This window comes from Mobula birostris, chromosome 21, assembly GCF_030028105.1.
Source record: "Mobula birostris isolate sMobBir1 chromosome 21, sMobBir1.hap1, whole genome shotgun sequence".
Lineage (NCBI taxonomy): Eukaryota > Metazoa > Chordata > Chondrichthyes > Myliobatiformes > Myliobatidae > Mobula > Mobula birostris.
In genome coordinates, this window is record NC_092390.1 from 12,378,008 (window position 1) to 12,398,111 (window position 20,104).

A 20,104-nucleotide genomic window follows, 5' to 3' on the forward strand; every position below is an offset into this window, starting at 1 on the left:
ATTAGGTTTTGTAGCAGTAGCAGAGCACAAAGACATAAAATGACTCTAAATTACAAAAATAGAAAAATAATAAGGGATAGCAGGTAGGTAGTGTTTGTGGCCCATTCAGAAATCTGATGGCATTGGGAAAGAAACTGTCCTGAATAGTGGAGAATGGGTTTTTGGGCTCCAGTACCTTCTCCCCAATGTAGGAGACTTGTAGAACAAAAATAATTCAAGATACGACCACATTAGGTTACATTTTGGCTGGCAGCCAAAGGTTCATTCAGAACATTGGATTGAAAATCTGGCTGAGTGGTGCCACAGTAACAACTTCTTACTCAATGTCAGCAGGGCCAAGGAGCTGATTCTTGACGTCAGGAGCAGGAAAGCAGAGGTCCCTGAGCCAGTCCTCACCAGGAAAATCAAAGGTGGAGAGGGTCAGCAACTTTAAGTTCCTCCGTGCTATCATTTCAGAGGACCTGAAATATGTTTGTAGATCTAGCACGTTCGTGCAATTATGAAGACAACACCGCAGCGCTTCTAATTCCTTAGAAGTTTGCGAAGATTCGGCATGACATCTAATACTTCGACAAACTTCTATAGATGTGTGGTGGTGAGTATATTGACCGGCTGCATCACAGCCTGGTGTGGAAACACCCATGCCCTTGAATGGAAAATCCTACAAAAAGTGGATATGGCCCAGTCCATCTCGGGTAAAGCCCTCCCACCGTTGAGCACACCTACATGTAGTGCTGTTGCAGGAAAGCAGCGTCCATCGGCAGGAACCCAGTGCACAGACCATGCTCCTGTCTCACTGCTACTATCAGAAAGAAGGTACAGGAGCCTCAGAACACGCCACCAGGTTCAGGAACAGTTACTACCCCTCAACCACCAGGTTCTTGAAACAAAGATAACGTCACTCAACTTTGCGTGCCCCATCATTGAAATGTTCCTATAAGTGGAATGCTGTGCCCCAGAAGGCAGTGGGAGGCCAAGTCTCTGGATGCTTTCAAGAAAGAGATGGATAGAGCTCTTAAAGATAGCGAAATCAAAGGTTATGGGGATAAGGCAGGAACTGGATACTGATTGTGGATGATCAGCCATGATCACAGTGAATGGCGGTGCTGGCTCGAAGGGCCGAATGGCCTACTCCTGCACCTATTGTCTATTACAACATATGGACTCTCTTTCAAGGACTGTTCACCTCATGTTCTCAATATTTATTGTTTATTTATTTAATATTATTTCTTTCTTTTTGTATTTGCACCCTAGTTGAATGCCAAAATTGGTGCGGTCTGTCATTGGTTCTATTATGGTTATTATCTTATAATGGGTTTACTGTGAATGCCTGAAAGAAATCGGATCTCGGGGTTATAAATGGTGACGTATTTGTACTTTGATAATAAATTTGCTTTGAACTTTGACACAAGTGAAATACGTTCTCACCTCTCGTCTCCCTTCGCAGCACAGCAGCATAGCAGGCGAGGCATGGTAATGTTGTGGTTGGCGGTTAGCATTACAGTGCCAGTCACCAGAATTGAATTCCCACCGCGGTCTGTAAGCAGTTTGCACATTCTCCACGTGACCGTGTGGATTTCCTCCAGATGCTCCAGATTCCTCCCACATTCCACAGGTAGACCGGTTAGTAAGTTGTGGGCATGCTATGTCAACATGTAAGTGAGCATGCAGGTACAGCAGGCAGTGAAGAAAGTTAGTGGCATGTTGGCCTTCATAACAAGAGGGGTTGAGTATAGGAGCAAAGAGATCCTTCTGCAGCTGTACAGGGCCCTGGTGAGACCACACCTGGAGTACTGTGTGTAGTTTTGGTCTCCAAATTTGAGGAAGGACATTCTTGCTATTGAGGGAGTGCAGCGTGGTTCACGAGGTTAATTCCCGGGATGGCGGGACTGTCATATGTTGAAAGATTGGAGCGACTGGGCTTGTATACACTGGAATTTAGAAGGATGAGAGGGGATCTGATTGAAACATATAAGATTATTAAGGGATTGGACACACTAGAGGCAGGAAACATGTTCCTGATGTTGGGGGAGTCCAGAATCAGAGGCCACAGTTTAAGAATAAGGGGTAGACCATTTAGAACGGAGTTGAGGGAAAACTTTTTCACCCAGAGAGTTGTGGATCTGTGGAATGCTCTGCCTCAGGAGGCAGTGGAGGCCAATTCTCTGGATGCTTACAAGAGAGCGTTAGATAGAGCTCTTAAAGATAGCGGAATGAAGGGATATGGGGAGAAGGCAGGAACGGGGTACTGATTGTGGATGATCAGCCATGATCACAGTGATTGGTGATGCTGGCTTGAAGGGCCGATTGGCCTACTCCTGCACATATTGTCAATTGTCTGTTGCCTATTGACACTGGAAACATGGCCTGCTCCCAGAACATCCTCAGCCATGTTGGCCATTGACATAAACACCGTATGTTTCGATGTGTATGTGACAAATAAAGCTAATCTTTTTTTGGGGTTGGCGGGGGAGGAGAAATGGAAGATTGGAACAGGACACGGAACACCAGTGACCTCCCAGCTGATGGGGGATTGCAGAAACGAGTCACTAGACTGTTCGTCCTGTCCCAGTGCTATATTGGCCAACTCCCAGTGTCAATGTGGTTTGAATTAGAAGCTGAATGGAAAAAACAAGCTGCTATTGCTTAGCAACAGGGGGATAATGGAAAAGCTAAAAACTGGATTAGGATTCCTGCCCCTTGTCACTCCCCCACTCCCAAGTATTTCACGTTGGCTTCCCTTTTAATGAATTCTCGGGATGGAAAGAGGGCATACTAAGGAGAGAGGGGGAAAGTTCGAGGGAGGTGTGCAGGGCAAGTTATTTACATAGGGTGGTGGCTGTCTGAGGTGGTGGTGCGGGCAAATGTGATAGAGCTGTTTGAGTAGAACTCAGAACTGTACAGCATAGTGAAGGCCATTCAGCCCGCCATGTGGTGTTGACCGTTTAACCTACCCCAAGAACAATCTAGGTACATGGACGTGCGGAGGAAGGAGGGATTAGTGCTATTGGTAATTATTATGGTAGAGAATTGTGGGCTGAAGGTCTTGTTCCTGTACTGTACTGTTCTATGTTTGAAGGGAGGGAAGAACAACGTGTGTTTTATATTTATTGAGCATCCAGGAGAGCCCCATGAATGCACTGTTAGTGACCCACCCCTAAATCTGTAGGTAAATATCAAACTACCTGCTCTGCTGAAAACCTTTAAAATTCATCTCTATCCCTGAGGGGTGCAGGGTGTATCAGTGTTACAGTGAGGACAACATTTGGCGGAGTCTACACAGGAGAAAGCAGTTATATGATTTCCTAAGTAGGACCAGCAAAATACTACTCTATTCCACACAGTAGACATGAACCTCTGATGGTGGTTTTGGCCTGAAACGTTGACTCTTCACTCCTGTCCAGCGATGCTGCCTGACTTGTTGAGCTCCTCCAGCATGTGTGTGTTGCTGAAGATTTGCAGCATCTGCAGAATCTCTTGTGTTTGTGATTTTTGGCAATGTTTTCCCAGGGTGGGACAGCAATGAGTTTCTCGGGTGACGAAGACTGGCCGGGTTTTCTAGGTTCGGGACAATACTTCAGAGGGTTGTTGATGTATAAAACTACTAATGGAGCAAATCACCAAGATGGGGACAATGTTCCATGGTGTTGTCTCAGGGCAGGATGATATTTGGTGGCCATGCCCACACTGGGACTTCCACCTTCAGCTGCACCAACATTCCCATCACTCTGGTATCACTCAGTTCGAGATCCCCAGCAAGGAGACAGTCTCACCAGCACTACTGCAGACTCTCGGACACGATACCTCCCTCTGCTGAGAGCCAGTGATCAGACACACAGAACAATGACGATCCAGAGGAAGACACTGTCCAAATGTCCACACCCAACTTCCCTGGCACAGCCTCCCTGGGAACGTCTCAGGAAAACTTCCTTCCTGATGGTCATTCTGGTATTTAAACCCTTCCATATGTCTCTCCCTTCAAACATTGGCACATTTTCTTTCTGACATTCACACATTTACTCCCCATTTCTTTTTCCCTCCCTGCCTCTCCTCTTCTCCAGACCACCCAATCTCCCCTTACTTCCCCCTCTGTCCCAACATCTGTACTCCTTCCATCTTCCTCTCTCACCCCTTCTCACCCCTTCTCACCCAAAATATTTCGACCCAGAAACCTCTCCTGCACTCTCTCCAAAGCCTTGATGGGGCCTTAAGAATCAAATGCAACACTCCAGCTGGTGCCAACCAACAGTTTTATAAACCAGCAGCAAAACCTCTTGACCCTTGAACTCAGTTCCTCAACTGATAAACAACACATGCCATGCACCCTTAATTACCACCTTGTCAAGCTGTGTAGCCACTTTGAGGGAACTATGAACTTGGACCTCAAGATTCAACATCCACACTATTGAGGATCTCGCCATTAACAGTGCACTGTGCCTCTGCAGCACAACTCGATGGCTTCTTTTGATGAGGCAACCCTCCCAGACCGGGGATTACCCTGGTGAATATTATTTTGGTATTATTTAGAAGTCCAATTGAGTACCAGGTCTGTCCAGTCCAATGAGCCTGAGCCCCATGTGACCACTTAACTGCGTATGTCTTTGGAATATGGGAGAAAACGAGGGCGCCCGGGATCCCACGTGGTCATGGAGAGAACGTGTAGACCTTGCAGGACCTGAACCTTAGTCCCTGGCACTGTAATAGCATTGTGTTATCTACTGCACTACCACACTGCTCCCTGATTGGTGGATTCTCTCGATCAAACTGTTGAACCACATGAGAGCCTTGGTCAAACCTCTGTGTGCCACTGGCCTCTGACCCTGCGGTGTTGGGGATTGGGTGTGGGCTGTGTCTCGGGGTGATGCCAGCTGGAATCTTGACACGTTGGTCCTCTTTTCCCCCCCCCCCCCCCTCCGTTGCAGTGGGGATGGAGCCAGGGTCCCTGGTGCGCGCCATCTTCGAGTTCTGCCCTAGTGTCTCGGAGGAGCTGCCCATCTTCGGGGGAGACGTCATCGAGGTGCTGAGCGTGGTCGATGAGTTCTGGCTGCTGGGGAAGAAAGATGGAGTCACGGGTAAGTGTTCTTGCTGTCTCTCCTCTTCACCCTTGGTCACCCAGCTCAGAAATTTTACTTGGGACCGAGCGGAGGTGGGGGGTGGGGGTTGAATCGCTTGGTCAGTTGAAGGTCATGAGGTCAAAGCCCAGAGGTTGATCAGAAGTCCAGAAGTGAGGCCCGATGGCAAGAGCCCAAGTCTGTGTATCTCTGAGTCCACTGGGGGTGTTGGGGCCCAGTCTGTGTATCTCTGAGTCCACTGGGGGTGTTGGGGCCCAGTCTGTGTATCTCTGAGACCATTGGAGGGCATGGGGGCTCAGTCTGTGTATCTCTGAGACCACTGGAGGGCATGGGGGCTCAGTCTGTGTATCTCTGAGACCACTGGAGGGCATGGGGGCTCAGTCTGTGTATCTCTGAGACCACTGGAGGGCATGGGGGCTCAGTCTGTGTATCTCTGAGACCATTGGAGGGCATGGGGGCCCAGTGTCTATGAATCTCTGAGACCACTGAGGATGTGGTGGCCAAGTGCCTACCCATTCTGCGAATCCTGATCTCCGATGGCGGACTGTATGTGCGTGTGTGGGTGAGACTGACGAAGGGACAGGGCTTGTTTAGTGTTGGTGCTTTGTCACTTGGGTCTCTTGTATTTTGCTGTGTTCTGTGTTGTCCTGCTGAATGTTGTGGGTATTCTATGTTGGCACCAGTATGTGTGGTGACACTTGTGGGCTGCCCCCAGCGCATCCTTGGGTAGTGTTGGTTGATAACACAAATGATACATTCCACTGTGTGTTTTGATGTACATGTGACAAATCTGGATCTGCATCTTTTGAGGCCGTTGACCTTTGGATTGAAGCCTGCCCCTCACTGCCAATCTGCTTTCTCTTCTCCCCCACCCCCCCACACCCATCGATCATGACCATTCTTCAGTATTGTGTCACGGAGTAACAGGAGCCCATATGGCCACTCGAGCAGGTGCCGGCTACTTTGGGTCATAGACTGACTACATCACAAAAACAGGCCACTCAGCCCATCTGCTCCATGCCAAATTGTTATTCTGCCCAGTCCCATCGACTCTCACCTGGACCATAGCCCTCCACACCCCTCCTGTCCATGTGCCTATCTAAACTTCCTCTTAAATGTTGAAATTGAGCTAATGGCAGCTCGTTTCTCACTCTCACCACCCTGTGAGTGAAGAAGTTCTGCCTCGTGTTCCTTTCACCCTTAACCTACGACCTCTAGTTTAATTTATTGTTGTTTACCACCAAACGAAACAACGTTTCTCCAGACCAAGGTGCACAACACAGTACATATTGCTCACACACATAAAATAAGGTATTATTACCACAAATAAATTAAGAAATAATAATGTGCATTTACATTACAAGTTACAAAGTGAACAGTATAACACTACTATCATTATACTAATCTCACCCAACCACATTGGAAGAAATAGATACTCCTCATGATGAAGGTCAATCAACGAAATTTATGACATGGTCACAGAGTCGTATAGCATGGGAACAGGCCCTTCACTCATCTGGTCCATTCTGACCAAGATCCCCATCCAGAATGGTTCCATTTACTAACTTCTAGCCTATCTTTCCTATCCATTTACACATTGATCTTATGGGGCATTATCTGTGAGGACCAGAAGGCACAGCCTTAGAATACAAGAACGTCCCTTTAGAACAGAGATGAGGAGGAATTTCTTTAGCCAGAGAGTGGTGAGTCTGTGGAATTCAGTGCCACAGGCAGCTGTGGAGACCAAATCGTTGAGTTTATTTAAAGCAGAGGTTGATGGGTCCTTCATTAGTCAAGGTGTCAATGGCTATGGGTGAAGGCAGGAGAATGGGATTCCGAAGGGTAATAAATCAGCTGAGATCTAATGCTTGAGCAGAGTTGATGGGCTGAGTGACCTAATTCTGCTCCTATGTCTTATAGGCTTAGTTGAGTTTGTCACTTGTTGACCAGGAGGTTGATCTGGTCCTGTCTCTATGTAGCAAGGGGTAGGTGATCAGAGCACTTCTTGTTCGATATTGGAAATGAGGTTTGTCCCATTGATGCTGATTTCAATCCTGACTTGTTATGGTGCAGCATACACAGGGAAGAACTCAGCAGGTCAGGCAGCATCTATGGAGGGGAAAGGTTTTGGAGCCAAGACCCTTCGTCATGATGCGAATGGTAGGGGTCAGAAGCCAGAATAAGAGGGCGACGACGAAAAGTCTTTGGCCTGAAATATTGGTTGTTAATTCCTCTCCATAAATGCTGCTTGACCTGCTGAGCTGCTCTAGCGTTTTGTGTTTCTCGTCCAGATTTCCAGCATTTGCTGGATAGGTGAGGCGACACTTCACCTGTGAGTCGGCTGGGGTGATATACTGCGTCCGGTGCTCACGATGTGGCCTTTTATATATTGGCAAGACCCGACGCAGACTGGAAGACCGTTTCACTGAGCACCTACGCTCTGTCCGCCAGAGAAAGCAGGATCTCCCAGTGGCCACACATTTTAATTCCACATCCCATTCCCATTCTGACATGTCTATCCACGGCCTCCTCTACTGTCAAGATGAAGCCACACTCAGGTTGGAGGAACAACACCTTATATTCCATCTGGGTAGCCTCCAACCTGATGGCATGAACACTGACTTCTCTAACTTCCGTTAATACCCCTCCTCCCCTTCTTACCCCATCCCTTATTTATTTATTTATTTATTATTTTTTCCTTGTTTTTCTCCCTCTGTCCCTCTCATTATAACTCCTTGCCTGCTCTCCATCTTCCTCTGGGCTTCCCCCCTCCCCCTTTCTTTCTCCCTGGTCCTCCCATCTCATGATCCTCTCCCTTCTCCAGCCTCGTATCCCTTTTGCCAATCAACTGTCCAGCTCTTAGCTCTATCCCTCCCCCTCCTATCTTCTCCGATCATTTCGGATCTACCCCTCCCCCTCCCCCTTTCAAATCTCTTACTATTTCTTCTTTCAGTTAGTCCTGACGAAGGGTCTCAGCCCGAAACGTCGACTGTACCTCTTCCTATAGATGCTGCCTGGCCTGCTGCGTTCACCAGCATTTTGTGTGTGTGTGTTGCTTGAATTTCCAGCATCTGCAGATTTCCTCGTGTTTGCGTCTCTTATGGTGAATGTTCTTTGCTGGGGTTCGGGACTTTCGGTCTAATTATGTCTCTAATACATCCTCTCCCTGTCTACCTCCCTCACGTCACTTCCTACCCCACCCCCCCTTAACCAACAGGTCAGTTCCCCAGCAGTTTCGTGGAGCCTGTCTGCGTCCCCAACACCAAGCCGGGTGAGAGGCTCTGTGTCTGCACTGATGACTTCCGCGCCGCATCCTCCTCGGACCTACCCCTCAAACGCGGTGAGTGCGAATATTGGGCGCTCTGGGGTGCCGGGATATCGGTAACGATAATGGCGATTTTTGTACAGCAACGTGGACGCAGCAAAACCCATGTACGCGGCAGCCCCGGCCCAGATACGTCAGGTCAGGTGATCCCCAAGCTTGGTTAAAGGATTCTGAGAACTTGTGAAAGAGGAAACGGTTGGAGAGCTTTTGGCACGTTGGCCTTCGTAAATCAGAGTTGGGATGTTATGTTGCACTTGTATAAGATGTTGGTGAGGTCAAATTTGGAATATCGTGCAGTTTTGGTCACCTTCCTGCAGGAAAGATATTAATAAGATTGAAAGAGTGCAGAGAAAATTTACAAGGATGCTGCTAGGACTTGAGGACCTGAGTTATAGGGAAAGGTTTAATAGGTTAAGACTTTATTCCCTAGGGCATAGGAGAATGAGGGAAGATTTGATAGATGTATACAAAATTATGAAGCGTATAGATAGGGTAAGTGCAAGCAGGCTTTTTTCCACTTCTTTTCTGCCAAGGTTGGTTAAGATTAGAACGAGAGGTCATGGGTTAAGGCTGAAAGGTGAAATATTTAGGGGGAACCTGAGAGGGAACTTCACTCAGAGTGTGGTGAGACCTGCAGAGTTCCACCAGCATTTTGTGTGTGTGTGTTGCTCTGGATTTCCAGCATCTGCAGAGGCTCTTGTGTTTATCATTTATTTACAACACTGCATTGAGGTGGTACAAGGGAAATCGACAACAGAATGCAGAATAAAGTGTAAACTGCTGCAGGGAAAGTGCAGAGCAGGTAGACGATGAGATGCAAGGTCATAACAAGGTAGATTGTGAGGTCATAACAAGGTAGATTGTGAAGTCGAGAGCCCATCTTACTGTACTTAGGGGGTTGTTCAGTAGTCTTAAGCTGTCCTTGAGCCTGGTCTTATGTGCTTTCAGACGTTTGTAACTTTTGCCCGATGGGAGAAAGGCAAAGAGGGAACGCCTGGGGTGGGTGGAGTCCTTGATTATGCTGGAGGCAGCGAGACGTGTCGGCAGAGCCTATGGAGGGGTAGCTGGATCCTGTGATGTGCTGTATTATGTTCACAATACTCGGTGATTCTTGTGGTCTCAAGCAGAGCACTTGCCGTACCAAGCTGTGATGCATCTGTGAAAATGGTGAGGGTCAAAGGGACCATGCTACGCTTCTTTAAAGCCTTCTAAGGAAGCAGAGGTACTAGTTAGCTTTCTTGACCGTGGCGTCTATGTGGCTGGACCAGGAGAGGCAATTGGTGATGTTCAGTCCTGGGAACTTGGTGATCCAAACGTAGTGCTGTTGATGTAAATGGGACTGCGGGCATTGCCTTCCCTCCCACTTCCTGAGGTCGTCTTCAACCTTCTAACTCAGAACTGAGTCAGGATTAAGCCATGAGTGCATTGGAACTGGGGCCCGATTGCAATGTGCTGATGCAGCTGGTCTCCTGAACCCTTCCTCTGCAGGCACATGGGCAGGAAGAAAGTCGTGCGTCACAGGGCCCTGCGCGTGACGCCCGTCAGCGTGATTCACAGCCCCGTGTCCCCATCGTACAATTGCTCGGTGGTTCTTGACTCAGCTCCCAGAGAGAAATCCTCTCTTTGTACTTTATGTCAACGCCGAATGTCTAATGACGGCCTCATTCCTCACAGTGCTGACTGTGAAAGGATGCGGTGTCCTTTCAGACACGTGTCCCTTTGTGGCCCTGTTCCACCCCCCCCAACCCCCACCTCCTCCCCGACCTCTGACCATGGCAATCACATGGAAACCCTCAGTAATCTGCCACTCGCCCCCTTCTTCATGCTCTCATCTGAAGGCAAGAGCTGGAGTCAGCAGAGGCTGACCTTGAGCCAGTCAGGTTAAGTGTGTAGGCATGGAGCTGGCAAGTGGAATGCAGTGTGGGTAGATGTGAAACAGGCCGTGCCAGCAAGGATTATAAAGTCAATAAATGTTATCTCAATTGTTGGGGGATTGCAGACCTCTGCAAGGCAGAGATGGTCTTTCATTTGCAAAAGGCTTATTTGCAGACACAGTAGGTAACTAAGATCTATGCAGTACGTCATGAAATATGTTGTTTTGCAGCTACAGTTTAAAAGTTTTGTAGTCTAATACATGAGCAGCATAGATAGGAAGTTCATGTAGACTTTTTCCCATTGTTGAGAGTCCAAGAACTAGGGGGCGTAGATTTAAGGTGAGGGGGAAGATTTAAAAGGAATCTGAGGGACAGTATTTATGGTATAGAACCATACCATAATCCATATGGAACTGGTATGGAAACACCAATGCTCCGGATCAGGAAAATCTTACAAGTAGTAGTGGATATGGCCTCGTCTATCAGGGGTAAAGCCCACCCTGTCACTGAGTACATCTGGATGGAGTGCTGTTGCAGGAAAGCAGCATCCATCATCGAGGACCCCCACCACCCTGCTGTGCTCTCTTCTTGCTGCTAGCTTGAGGAAGAAGGCAGGAGCCTCAGGACTCTCACCACCAGATTCAGGAACAGTTATTACCCCTCAACCATCAGACTCTTGAACCAAAGGGAATAACTTCCCTCAGCTTCACTCACCTATCACTGATCCATTCCCACAACCTATAGGCTCATTTTCAAGGACCCTTCATCTCATGTTTTACATATTCATATCTTATTTATTTCTTGTATTTGCACAGTTTGTTGTCTTTTGCACTCTGGTTGTTTGTCCTTCTAGTTGGGTGTGATCTATCATTGATTCTGCTGTGTTTCTTATTACATAGAAACATAGAAACATAGAAAATAGGTGCAGGAGTAGGCCATTCGGCCTTTCGAGCCTGCACCGCCATTTATTATGATCATGGCTGATCATCCAACTCAGAACACCGCCCCAGCCTTCCCTCCATACCCCCTGATCCCCGTAGCCACAAGGGCCATATCTCTCTCTTAAGTATAGCCAATGAACTGGCCTCAACTGTTTCCTGTGGCAGAGAATTCCACAGATTCACCACTCTCTGTGTGAAGAAGTTTTTCCTAATCTCAGTCCTAAAAGGCTTCCCCTCTATCCTCAAACTGTGACCCCTCGTTCTGGACTTCCCCAACATCGGGAACAATCTTCCTGCATCTAGCCTGTCCAATTCCTTTAGGATCTTATACGTTTCAATCAGATCCCCCCTCAATCTTCTAAATTCCAACGAGTACAAGCCCAGTTCATCCATTCTTTCTTCATATGAAAGTCCTGCCATCCCAGGAATCAATCTGGTGAACCTTCTCTGTACTCCCTCTATGGCAAGGATGTCTTTCCTCAGATTAGGGGACCAAAACTGCACACAATACTCCAGGTGCGGTCTCACCAAGGCCTTGTACAACTGCAGTAGTACCTCCCTGCTCCTGTACTCGAATCCTCTCGCTATAAATGCCAGCATACCATTCGCCTTTTTCACCGCCTGCTGTACCTGCATGCCCACTTTCAATGACTGGTGTATAATGACACCCAGGTCTCGTTGCACCTCCCCTTTTCCTAATCGGCCACCGTTCAGATAATAATCTGTTTTCCTATTTTTGCCACCAAAGTGGATAACTTCACATTTATCCACATTAAATTGCATCTGCCATGAATTTGCCCACTCACCCAAACTATCCAAGTCACCCTGCATCCTCTTAGCATCCTCCTCACAGCTAACACTGCCACCCAGCTTAGTGTCATCCGCAAACTTGGAGATGCTGCATTTAATTCCCTCATCCAAGTCATTAATATATATTGTAAACAACTGGGGTCCCAGCACTGAGCCTTGCGGTACCCCACTAGTCACCGCCTGCCATTCTGAAAAGGTCCCGTTTATTCCCACTCTTTGCTTCCTGTCTGCTAACCAACTCTCCACCCACACCAATATCTTACCCCCAATACCGTGTGCTTTAAGTTTGCACACTAATCTCCTGTGTGGGACCTTGTCAAAAGCCTTCTGAAAATCCAAATATACCACATCCACTGGTTCTCCCCTATCCACTCTACTAGTTACATCCTCAAAAAATTCTATGAGATTCGTCAGACATGAGTTTCCTTTCACAAATCCATGCTGAGTTTGTCCGATCATTTCACCACTTTCCAAATGTACTGTTATCACATCCTTGATAACTGACTCCAGCAGTTTCCCCACCACCGACGTTAGGCTAACCGGTCTATAATTCCCCGGTTTCTCTCTCCCTCCTTTTTTAAAAAGTGGAGTTACATTAGCCACCCTCCAATCCTCAGGAACTAGTCCAGAATCTAACAAGTTTTGAAAAATTATCACTAATGCATCCACTATTTCTTGGGCTACTTCCTTAAGCACCCTGGGATGCAGACCATCTGGCCCTGGGGATTTATCTGCCTTCAATCCCTTCAATTTACCTAACACCACTTCCCTACTAACATGTATTTCGCTCAGTTCCTCCATCTCACTGGACCCTCTGTCCCCTACTATTTCTGGAAGATTATTTATGTCCTTCTTAGATTACAGATAAACTTTAGTATTTCGTAAAAGAATGTAACACATTAAGTAACAGACAACTTTTCAAATAACAGCTAGATTACTTTGTAGGTATATAGCCCAGTGTTTGATTAAACAAAGTTAACACAGGTGTTAATGACCAATGACACGAGTTGAATGGACTAAACTGATTTAACTGAAACAGAAATGGGTGTAGATGAAATCAAACTGGGTGAAGGGCAACCAGACGGTTTAATCTTCATATCATCAAATCTTACACTGTGGCAAGAGTGAGCATAGTAACAAGACATAAGGTGGTCATCCTGTATCACCAAGCAGAAACGTTGCAGCAGACAAGAGTTTCAAGATGTGCTGTCCACAATTTTTGTGCTGAAGATCAAAGGAAAATTCAGGACAGTTCAAACAAATCCGTATTTACAATGTTCCTTTGAATTGCAGGTAACAGTTTTAAATGCCTGAGTTTTCCCCACTATGATACCTAAAAGAAGTGTTAGTTACACAAAGAAACAGGCAAGGTTGAAAATCAGAAATGCAGTGGTCGGACACAGACACAGTGTACAGCAGATGAGAGATATGTCAAACTGTCATCACTTCTAAATCAGAGCAGTTTTGGGCTCCTCATCTAAGGAAAGATGTGCTGGCATTGGAGAGGGTTCAGAGGAGGTTCACAAGGATGATTCCGGGAATGAAAGGGTTATCATATGAGGAATGCTTGATGACTCCGGGTCTGTACTCACTGGAATTGAGAAGGATGAGGGGATCTCATTGAAACCTTATAAATGTTGAAAGGCCTAAACAGAGAAGATATGGAAAGCAACACACATAAAAGTTGCTGGTGAACGCAGCAGGCCAGGCAGCATCTCTAGGAAGAGGTGCAGTTGACGTTTCAGGCCAAGACCCTTCGTCAGGACTGTGTGTTGCTTGAATTTCCAGCATCTGCAGAATTCCTGTTGTTTAGATATGGAAAGGATGTTTCCCATGGTGGAGGAGGCTGGGACAAGAGGACACATCCTCAGGATAGAGGGGCATCCATTTAAAACAGATTTGCGGAGAAATTTCTTTATTCAGATGGTGGTGAGTTTGAGGAATTTGTTACCACAGGCAGCTGTGGAGGCCAGGTCGTTGGGTGTATTTAAGGCAGAGATTGATAGGTTCTTGATTGGACGCAGCATCAAAGGTTATGGGGAGAAGACTGGGGAGTGGGGCTAAGAAGGGCAGAAAAGGATGAGCCATGATTGAATAGTGGATCAGACTCGAAGGGCCAAATGGCCTAATTCTGCTCCTGTGTCTTATGGTCCAAATCCAGCACTTCTGTGAGTTCTGAACTCACAGAAACCACTGGAACCCAATACACCTCCCCCCTTAGTCCAGAGACGTCTTGTCCGAAGTGGTCTTCATGGAAGACTTGCTACCAATGAGCCATTTTTTTCAAATTGGAGACAAAGCCAGGAGACTCACCCGCACACAAACTCACAAGGGCTGGAGTGCCGAACAATGGCAGCAAGTGCTCTGGACTGACAATTGAAATTTCAATTCTTTGGCTCAAGCAGAGGCAGTTTGTTCATAGCTGGAGAGTGCTAATGGATGAGGGTCTGCAGTCAACAGTGAAACACAACTGAATTTCTGCAAATGGAGTTGGTAATCTGGTCAGAATTAATGGAATTTTCAAAGCTGAGAAGTACAAGCAGGTTTTCATCCATCATGTAATACCAACAGGAATGCATCTGACGGTCCCAACTTCATTCTGCAGCGGGACACTGACCCCAAACACACAGCCAAGCTCATAAAGAACTAACTTCAGCAAAAAGAAGAACAGGGAGTTCTGCAACAGATGGTATGACCTCCACAGAGCCCTGATCTCAACATCATCAATGCTGTCTGGAATTAACTAGAGAGGTAGAAATACACAAGACAGCCAAAGTCTGCAGAACTTTGGCAAGTTCTCCAAGATTCTAGGGACAACTGCCAGCTGATGTTCTTATAAAACTTCACAACAGGGCACCTAAGAGAATTGATGCGGTTTTAAGGACAAAGTGTTCACACCAAATATTGATGTTATTTATTTTTTTTACTGTTTACTGCTCTTTATTGTCTTTTTCTGGTATTTAGGAACAGGAACTTTTAATTTCGTTATTTTTGAAAGCCTCATCGTTATACGTAATTTTTAAACATGCCTGAGACTATTGCACAGTACTGAAGGAGCAGAATCAGGCCATTCAGCCCATTGAGTCTGTTCCACCACTTCATCGTGGCTGATCCATTTTCCCTCTCAGCCCCAATCTTCTGCCTTCTCCCTGTAACATTTGACACCCTTAATCAAGAACCTACCAACCTCCACATTAAGTACACACAATGATTTGGCCTCCACAGCCACCTGTGGCAGTGAATTCTCCAGATCTTGAACAACTCCTCATCTCTCTTCTAATGGGACTAGTTTGGTTAGGTATTTTGGTTGGCGTGGAACAGTTAAGCCGAAGGGCCTTTTTCTGTGCTGTATGACTAATTTGATGAAACATCATCAGTCCAAAAGTTTGATTCTGTCTCTACAGACGATGTATGACCTGTTGAATATTTCTGGTATGTATTGATTTTATTTCAGAAATCCAGCATTGCAATTTGTAGCCTTTGCGGTACATTTTTTTTCTCTTCAGATGTTAGTAACTTGCAGCTCCCGCTGCCGTGTCTGTTCAAGAAACACTTTGAACTCAGCTTCCACGTCCCAAGCTCCCTTTACCCTCCTCGCCTTCTGGGGTGTCCAATTGGAACCTCGACCTCAGATTCACCACCAGAGTGGCCAGCCGTTGTAGGAATGGACAGTCTGTCTCACTGATCCAACGGGTCACAACTCACCCTGGTTTAAACTGGTTCTCTCGCATCCCCGTGAATTCAGGTACTGTGCTTCGAGTTCCCTCGCTCTGATTCATCCTCTAAAGGCATTCTTGGAATTTGTAGCTCCTTCAGATCTATCCTGACCTGTGTCTTGGCAGTAAGCATGCACATGAACACAAACTTCCTGACTTGTGCTTTCCCTCTTTCGTGCCCTCACCACCTTACCCTTCTCCCATTCATGTCTCACCCTTTCTCATACAATACCTGTGCACCACAGACAGACAGACAGACACACACACACGCACACATGCACTTCCTACCCCACGCATATCTCCGTCACTGTCCCCCTCTCATACACATGCACTACATACTCTCATGTGACACCCCCCAGCCCTCTTTCTTTGTCCCCTCCATCTCTCACCTCCCAACTTCTAACATCATTCCCACTCTTCCCCACCCCCCCACCACCTTACCTGCCTATCAACCCCCCACCCTCCCACCTGGATCAACCTACCACCGCCAGGTCTTGCTCCAACCTTTGCCCGAACCTTTTTAAAGTGGATATCTCTCCTCTTTCTTTCCAGTCCAGGTGAAGGGTCTTGACCTGAAATATCGACTGTCCATTTCCCTCCTCATCCACTGAGTTCCTCCAGCTTTCTGTGTGTTCCAAGTTCAAGTTTAATTGTCAAACATACATGAATACCCATCAATGCAGCCAAATGAAACAGTATTACTCTGTGCCAAGGTGCAAAACACAATACCAGCAGCCACACACAGCACACATACCACATACAAGAAAGCAAGCACATATAACATATCAGTAAAATACAGTCACACAAAAAATATGGTCCAAGAGCCTTAGTCCATGAGTGTTACAGCAACCTGCAGTTGAACATAATAAGACTAAGATATTGGAGCAGAAATAGGCCATTTTGCCCATTGAGTCTGCCACCATGCAATCATGACTGCTCCAATTTTCCTCTCAGCCCCATTCTCCTGCCTTCTTCCCACATCCCTTCATGTCCTGACCAGTCAAGAATCTATCAACCTCTGCCTTAAAAACACGGTCTCCACAGCTGCCTGTGGCAATGAATTCCACAGGTTCACCTCTCTCTGGCTAAAGAAATTCCTCCTCATCTCCATGCTCAAAGGACGCCCTTCTATTCTGAGGCTGAGTCCTCTGGTCTTGGGCTCTCCCACCATAGGAAACATCCTCCCCACATTCATTCTGTCAAGGACTTTCATCATTTAATCAATTCCAATGAAGTCACCCCCTCATTCTTCTGAATTCTAGAGGAATACTGGCCCAGAGCCATGAAACGCTGTTCAGATGACAAGCCATTCAATTATTTTGGAATCATTTTCACGAACCTCCTTTTAACCCTCTCCAGTTTCAGCACATCCTTTCTAAGGGCCCAAAGCTGCTCACAATACTCCAAGCGAGGCCTCACCAGTGCTTTATAAAGTCTCACATTATATCCTTGCTTCCTCACCACAGTCTCAACCTGCAAATTAACCTTTACGGAATTCTACACAAGGACTCCCAAGTCCCTTTGCGCCTCAGACTTTTATACTTTTTCTCCATTTAGAAATAATCAACCCTTTCATTTCTTCTACCAAAGTGCATGACCATACACTTCCCGACACTATTCTATCTGCCACTTCTTTTCCTATTCTTCTAATCTGTCTGAGGTCTCCTGTAACCTCTCTATTTCCTCCAAACTACCTGCCCCTCCACCTATCTTCATATCATCTGCAAACTTTGCAGCAAAGCCATCAATTCCATCATCCAAATCATTGACATGTAATATAAAAAGAACTGGGCCCACCACAGACTCCTGTGGACCACCAGAAAAGGCTCCCTTTATTCCCATTCACTGCTTTATCCATGCTAGAATCTTTCCTGTAACACCACGAGCTCGTAGCTTGTTGAGCACCCTCATGTGTGGCACCTAGTTAAAGACCTTCTGAGTCTATTTTGCTTGTTATTTCTCCAAAGAATTCCAACAGATTTGTCAGGCAAGATTTTCCCTTGAGGAGACCATGCTGACTATGGCCTATTTTATCATGTGCTTCCAAGTACACTGAGACCTCATTCTTAATAATCTTCCCAACAACTGAGGTCAGACTAACTGGCCTATAGTTTCCTTTCTTCTGCCTCTCTCCCTTCTTGAAGGGAGTGACATAGTCATAGTCATACTTTATTGATCCCGGGGGAAATTGGTTTTCGTTACAGTTGCACCATAAATAATAAATAGTAATAGAACCATAAATAGTTAAATAGTAATATGTAAATTATGCCAGTAAATTATGAAGTAAGTCCAGGACCAGCCTATTGGCTCAGGGTGTCTGACCCTCCAAGGGAGGAGTTGTAAAGTTTGATGGCCACAGGCAGGAATGACTTCCTATGACGCTCTGTGCTGCATCTCGGAGGAATGAGTCTCTGGCTGAATGTACTCCTGTGCCCAACCAGTACATTATGTAGTGGATGGGAGACATTGACCAAGATGGCATGCAACTTAGGCACCACCGTGAGAGAGTCCAGTTCCATCCCCACATCACTGGCCTTACAGATAAGTTTGTTGATTCTGTTGGTGTCTGCTACCCTCAGCCTGCTGCCCCAGCACACAACAGCAAACATGATATCACTGGCCACCACAGACTCACATTTGCAATTTTCTAGTCTTCAAGAACCATTCCAGAATCTAGTGATTCTTGAAGGATCATTACCAATACCTCCTCAGTCTCTTCAGCCACATCTTTCAGAACTTTAGGGTGTACACCATCTGGTCCAGGTGACTTGTTTATCTTCAGGTTCCCAAGAATCTTCTCTTTAGTAATGGTAACCACACGCTTCATGACCCCTGACACCTGGAACATCCACCTCATTGCTAGTGTCTTCTACAGTGAAGACCGATACAAAATACTTATTCAGTTTGTCTGCCATTTTGTTGTCCTCCATTTCTACATCACCAGCATTGTTTTCCAGTGGTCCAATATCCACTCTCGCTTCTCTTTTACCCCTTATGTATTTGAAGAAATTTTTGGTGTCCTCTTTAATATTATTGGATAACTTACTTCCGTATTCCATCTTTACTTCCTTAATAAGTTTTTTTTAGTTGCCTTCTGTTGGTTTTTAAAAGCTTCCAAATCCTCTAACTTCCCCTAATTTTTGCTCTATTATAAGCCCCCTCTTTGGGTTTTTGTTGGCCTCAACCTCTCTTGTTAGCCGTGGTTGTGTTATCTTGCCTTTAGAATACTTCTTCCTCTTTCGGATGTATATATCCTGTGCCTTCCGAGTTGCTACCAGAAATTCCAGCTATTGCTGCTCTACCGTCATCCCTGCCAGTGTTCTTTTCCAATCAATTCTGGCCAACTCCTCTCTCATGCCTCTGTAATTCCTTTACTTCACTGTAATACTGACATTATCTATTCCTCAAAATTCTGGGTGAATTCAATGATATTATGATCACTTTCCCTTGAGGGTTATTTTACCTTAAGCTCTCTAATCAATTTTGGTTCATTGCACAACACCCAATTCAGAATAACTGATCTCCTAGTGGACTCAACCATGAGCTGCTCTAAAAAGTCATCTCGTAAGCACTCTAGACATTTACTCCCTTTTGGAATCCAGCACCAGCCTGATTTTCCCAAACTACCTGCATATTGAAAGCCCCCATGACTATTGTAACATTGCCCTTTTGACATGCATTTTCTATCTCCTGTTGTAATTTGTAGACCACATCTGTACTACTGTTTGGGGGTATGTATACAACTCCCATCAGGGTCTTTTTACCCTCACAGTTCATTAGCTCTATCCACAATGATTCAACACCTTCCAGCCCTGTGTCACCTCTTTCTAATGATTTGATTTCATCTCTTCCCTCTGCCTTCCTGCCTGTCCTTTCAATACAATGTTTATCCTTGGACATTAAGGTCCAAGCTATGATTCAGTGATGCCTGCAACATCATACCTGCCAATCTGCAACTGTGCTGCGTTTATCTACCTTATTCCGGATACTGCGCACATTCAAACATCTTCAGTCCTGCATTATCCCTTTTTGATTCTATCCACCTTTTACATTGCAACTCATCCTGTTGACTGCAATTTTGCCCTATCACCTGCCTCTCCTCACTACACGTTGCCTCTGTTTGTAAACCAGCTACCTCGTCTTCAACACTATCATCTGCCTTTCCTACGATACTTCTTGCATTGAAATATACACAGCTCAGGACACTAGTCGCACCATGCTTAACCTTTTGATTCCCAAGTTTGCTTGATGTCTAACTAACATCTGTGTCCACAACCTCTCCACTAACTGTTCTGGCACTCTGGTTCCCGTACCCCTGCCACTCTAGTTTAAACCCCACCGTGCAACATTAACAAACCTTCCCACT

The 20,104-nt window shown here is 46.1% G+C and overlaps 1 protein-coding gene across 3 annotated transcripts in view; it reads left to right on the top strand.

Moving 5' to 3' along the window:
* The window catches only part of dnmbp (dynamin binding protein), a 135,628-nt gene that overhangs the window by 33,537 nt on the left and 81,987 nt on the right, over window positions 1-20,104 (top strand). Inside the window, exons 1-3 of one of the 3 annotated variants that reach the window (XM_072238959.1) lie at window positions 373-595; window positions 4,923-5,072; window positions 8,290-8,412. In XM_072238959.1, coding sequence (XP_072095060.1) covers window positions 586-595; window positions 4,923-5,072; window positions 8,290-8,412 — 283 coding nt within the window. In that variant the 5' untranslated portion in view covers window positions 373-585. Of the gene's footprint in view, window positions 1-372; window positions 596-4,922; window positions 5,073-8,289; window positions 8,413-20,104 lie in introns of those variants that run through there. The other 2 variants (XM_072238957.1, XM_072238958.1) reach the window with 2 other exon arrangements.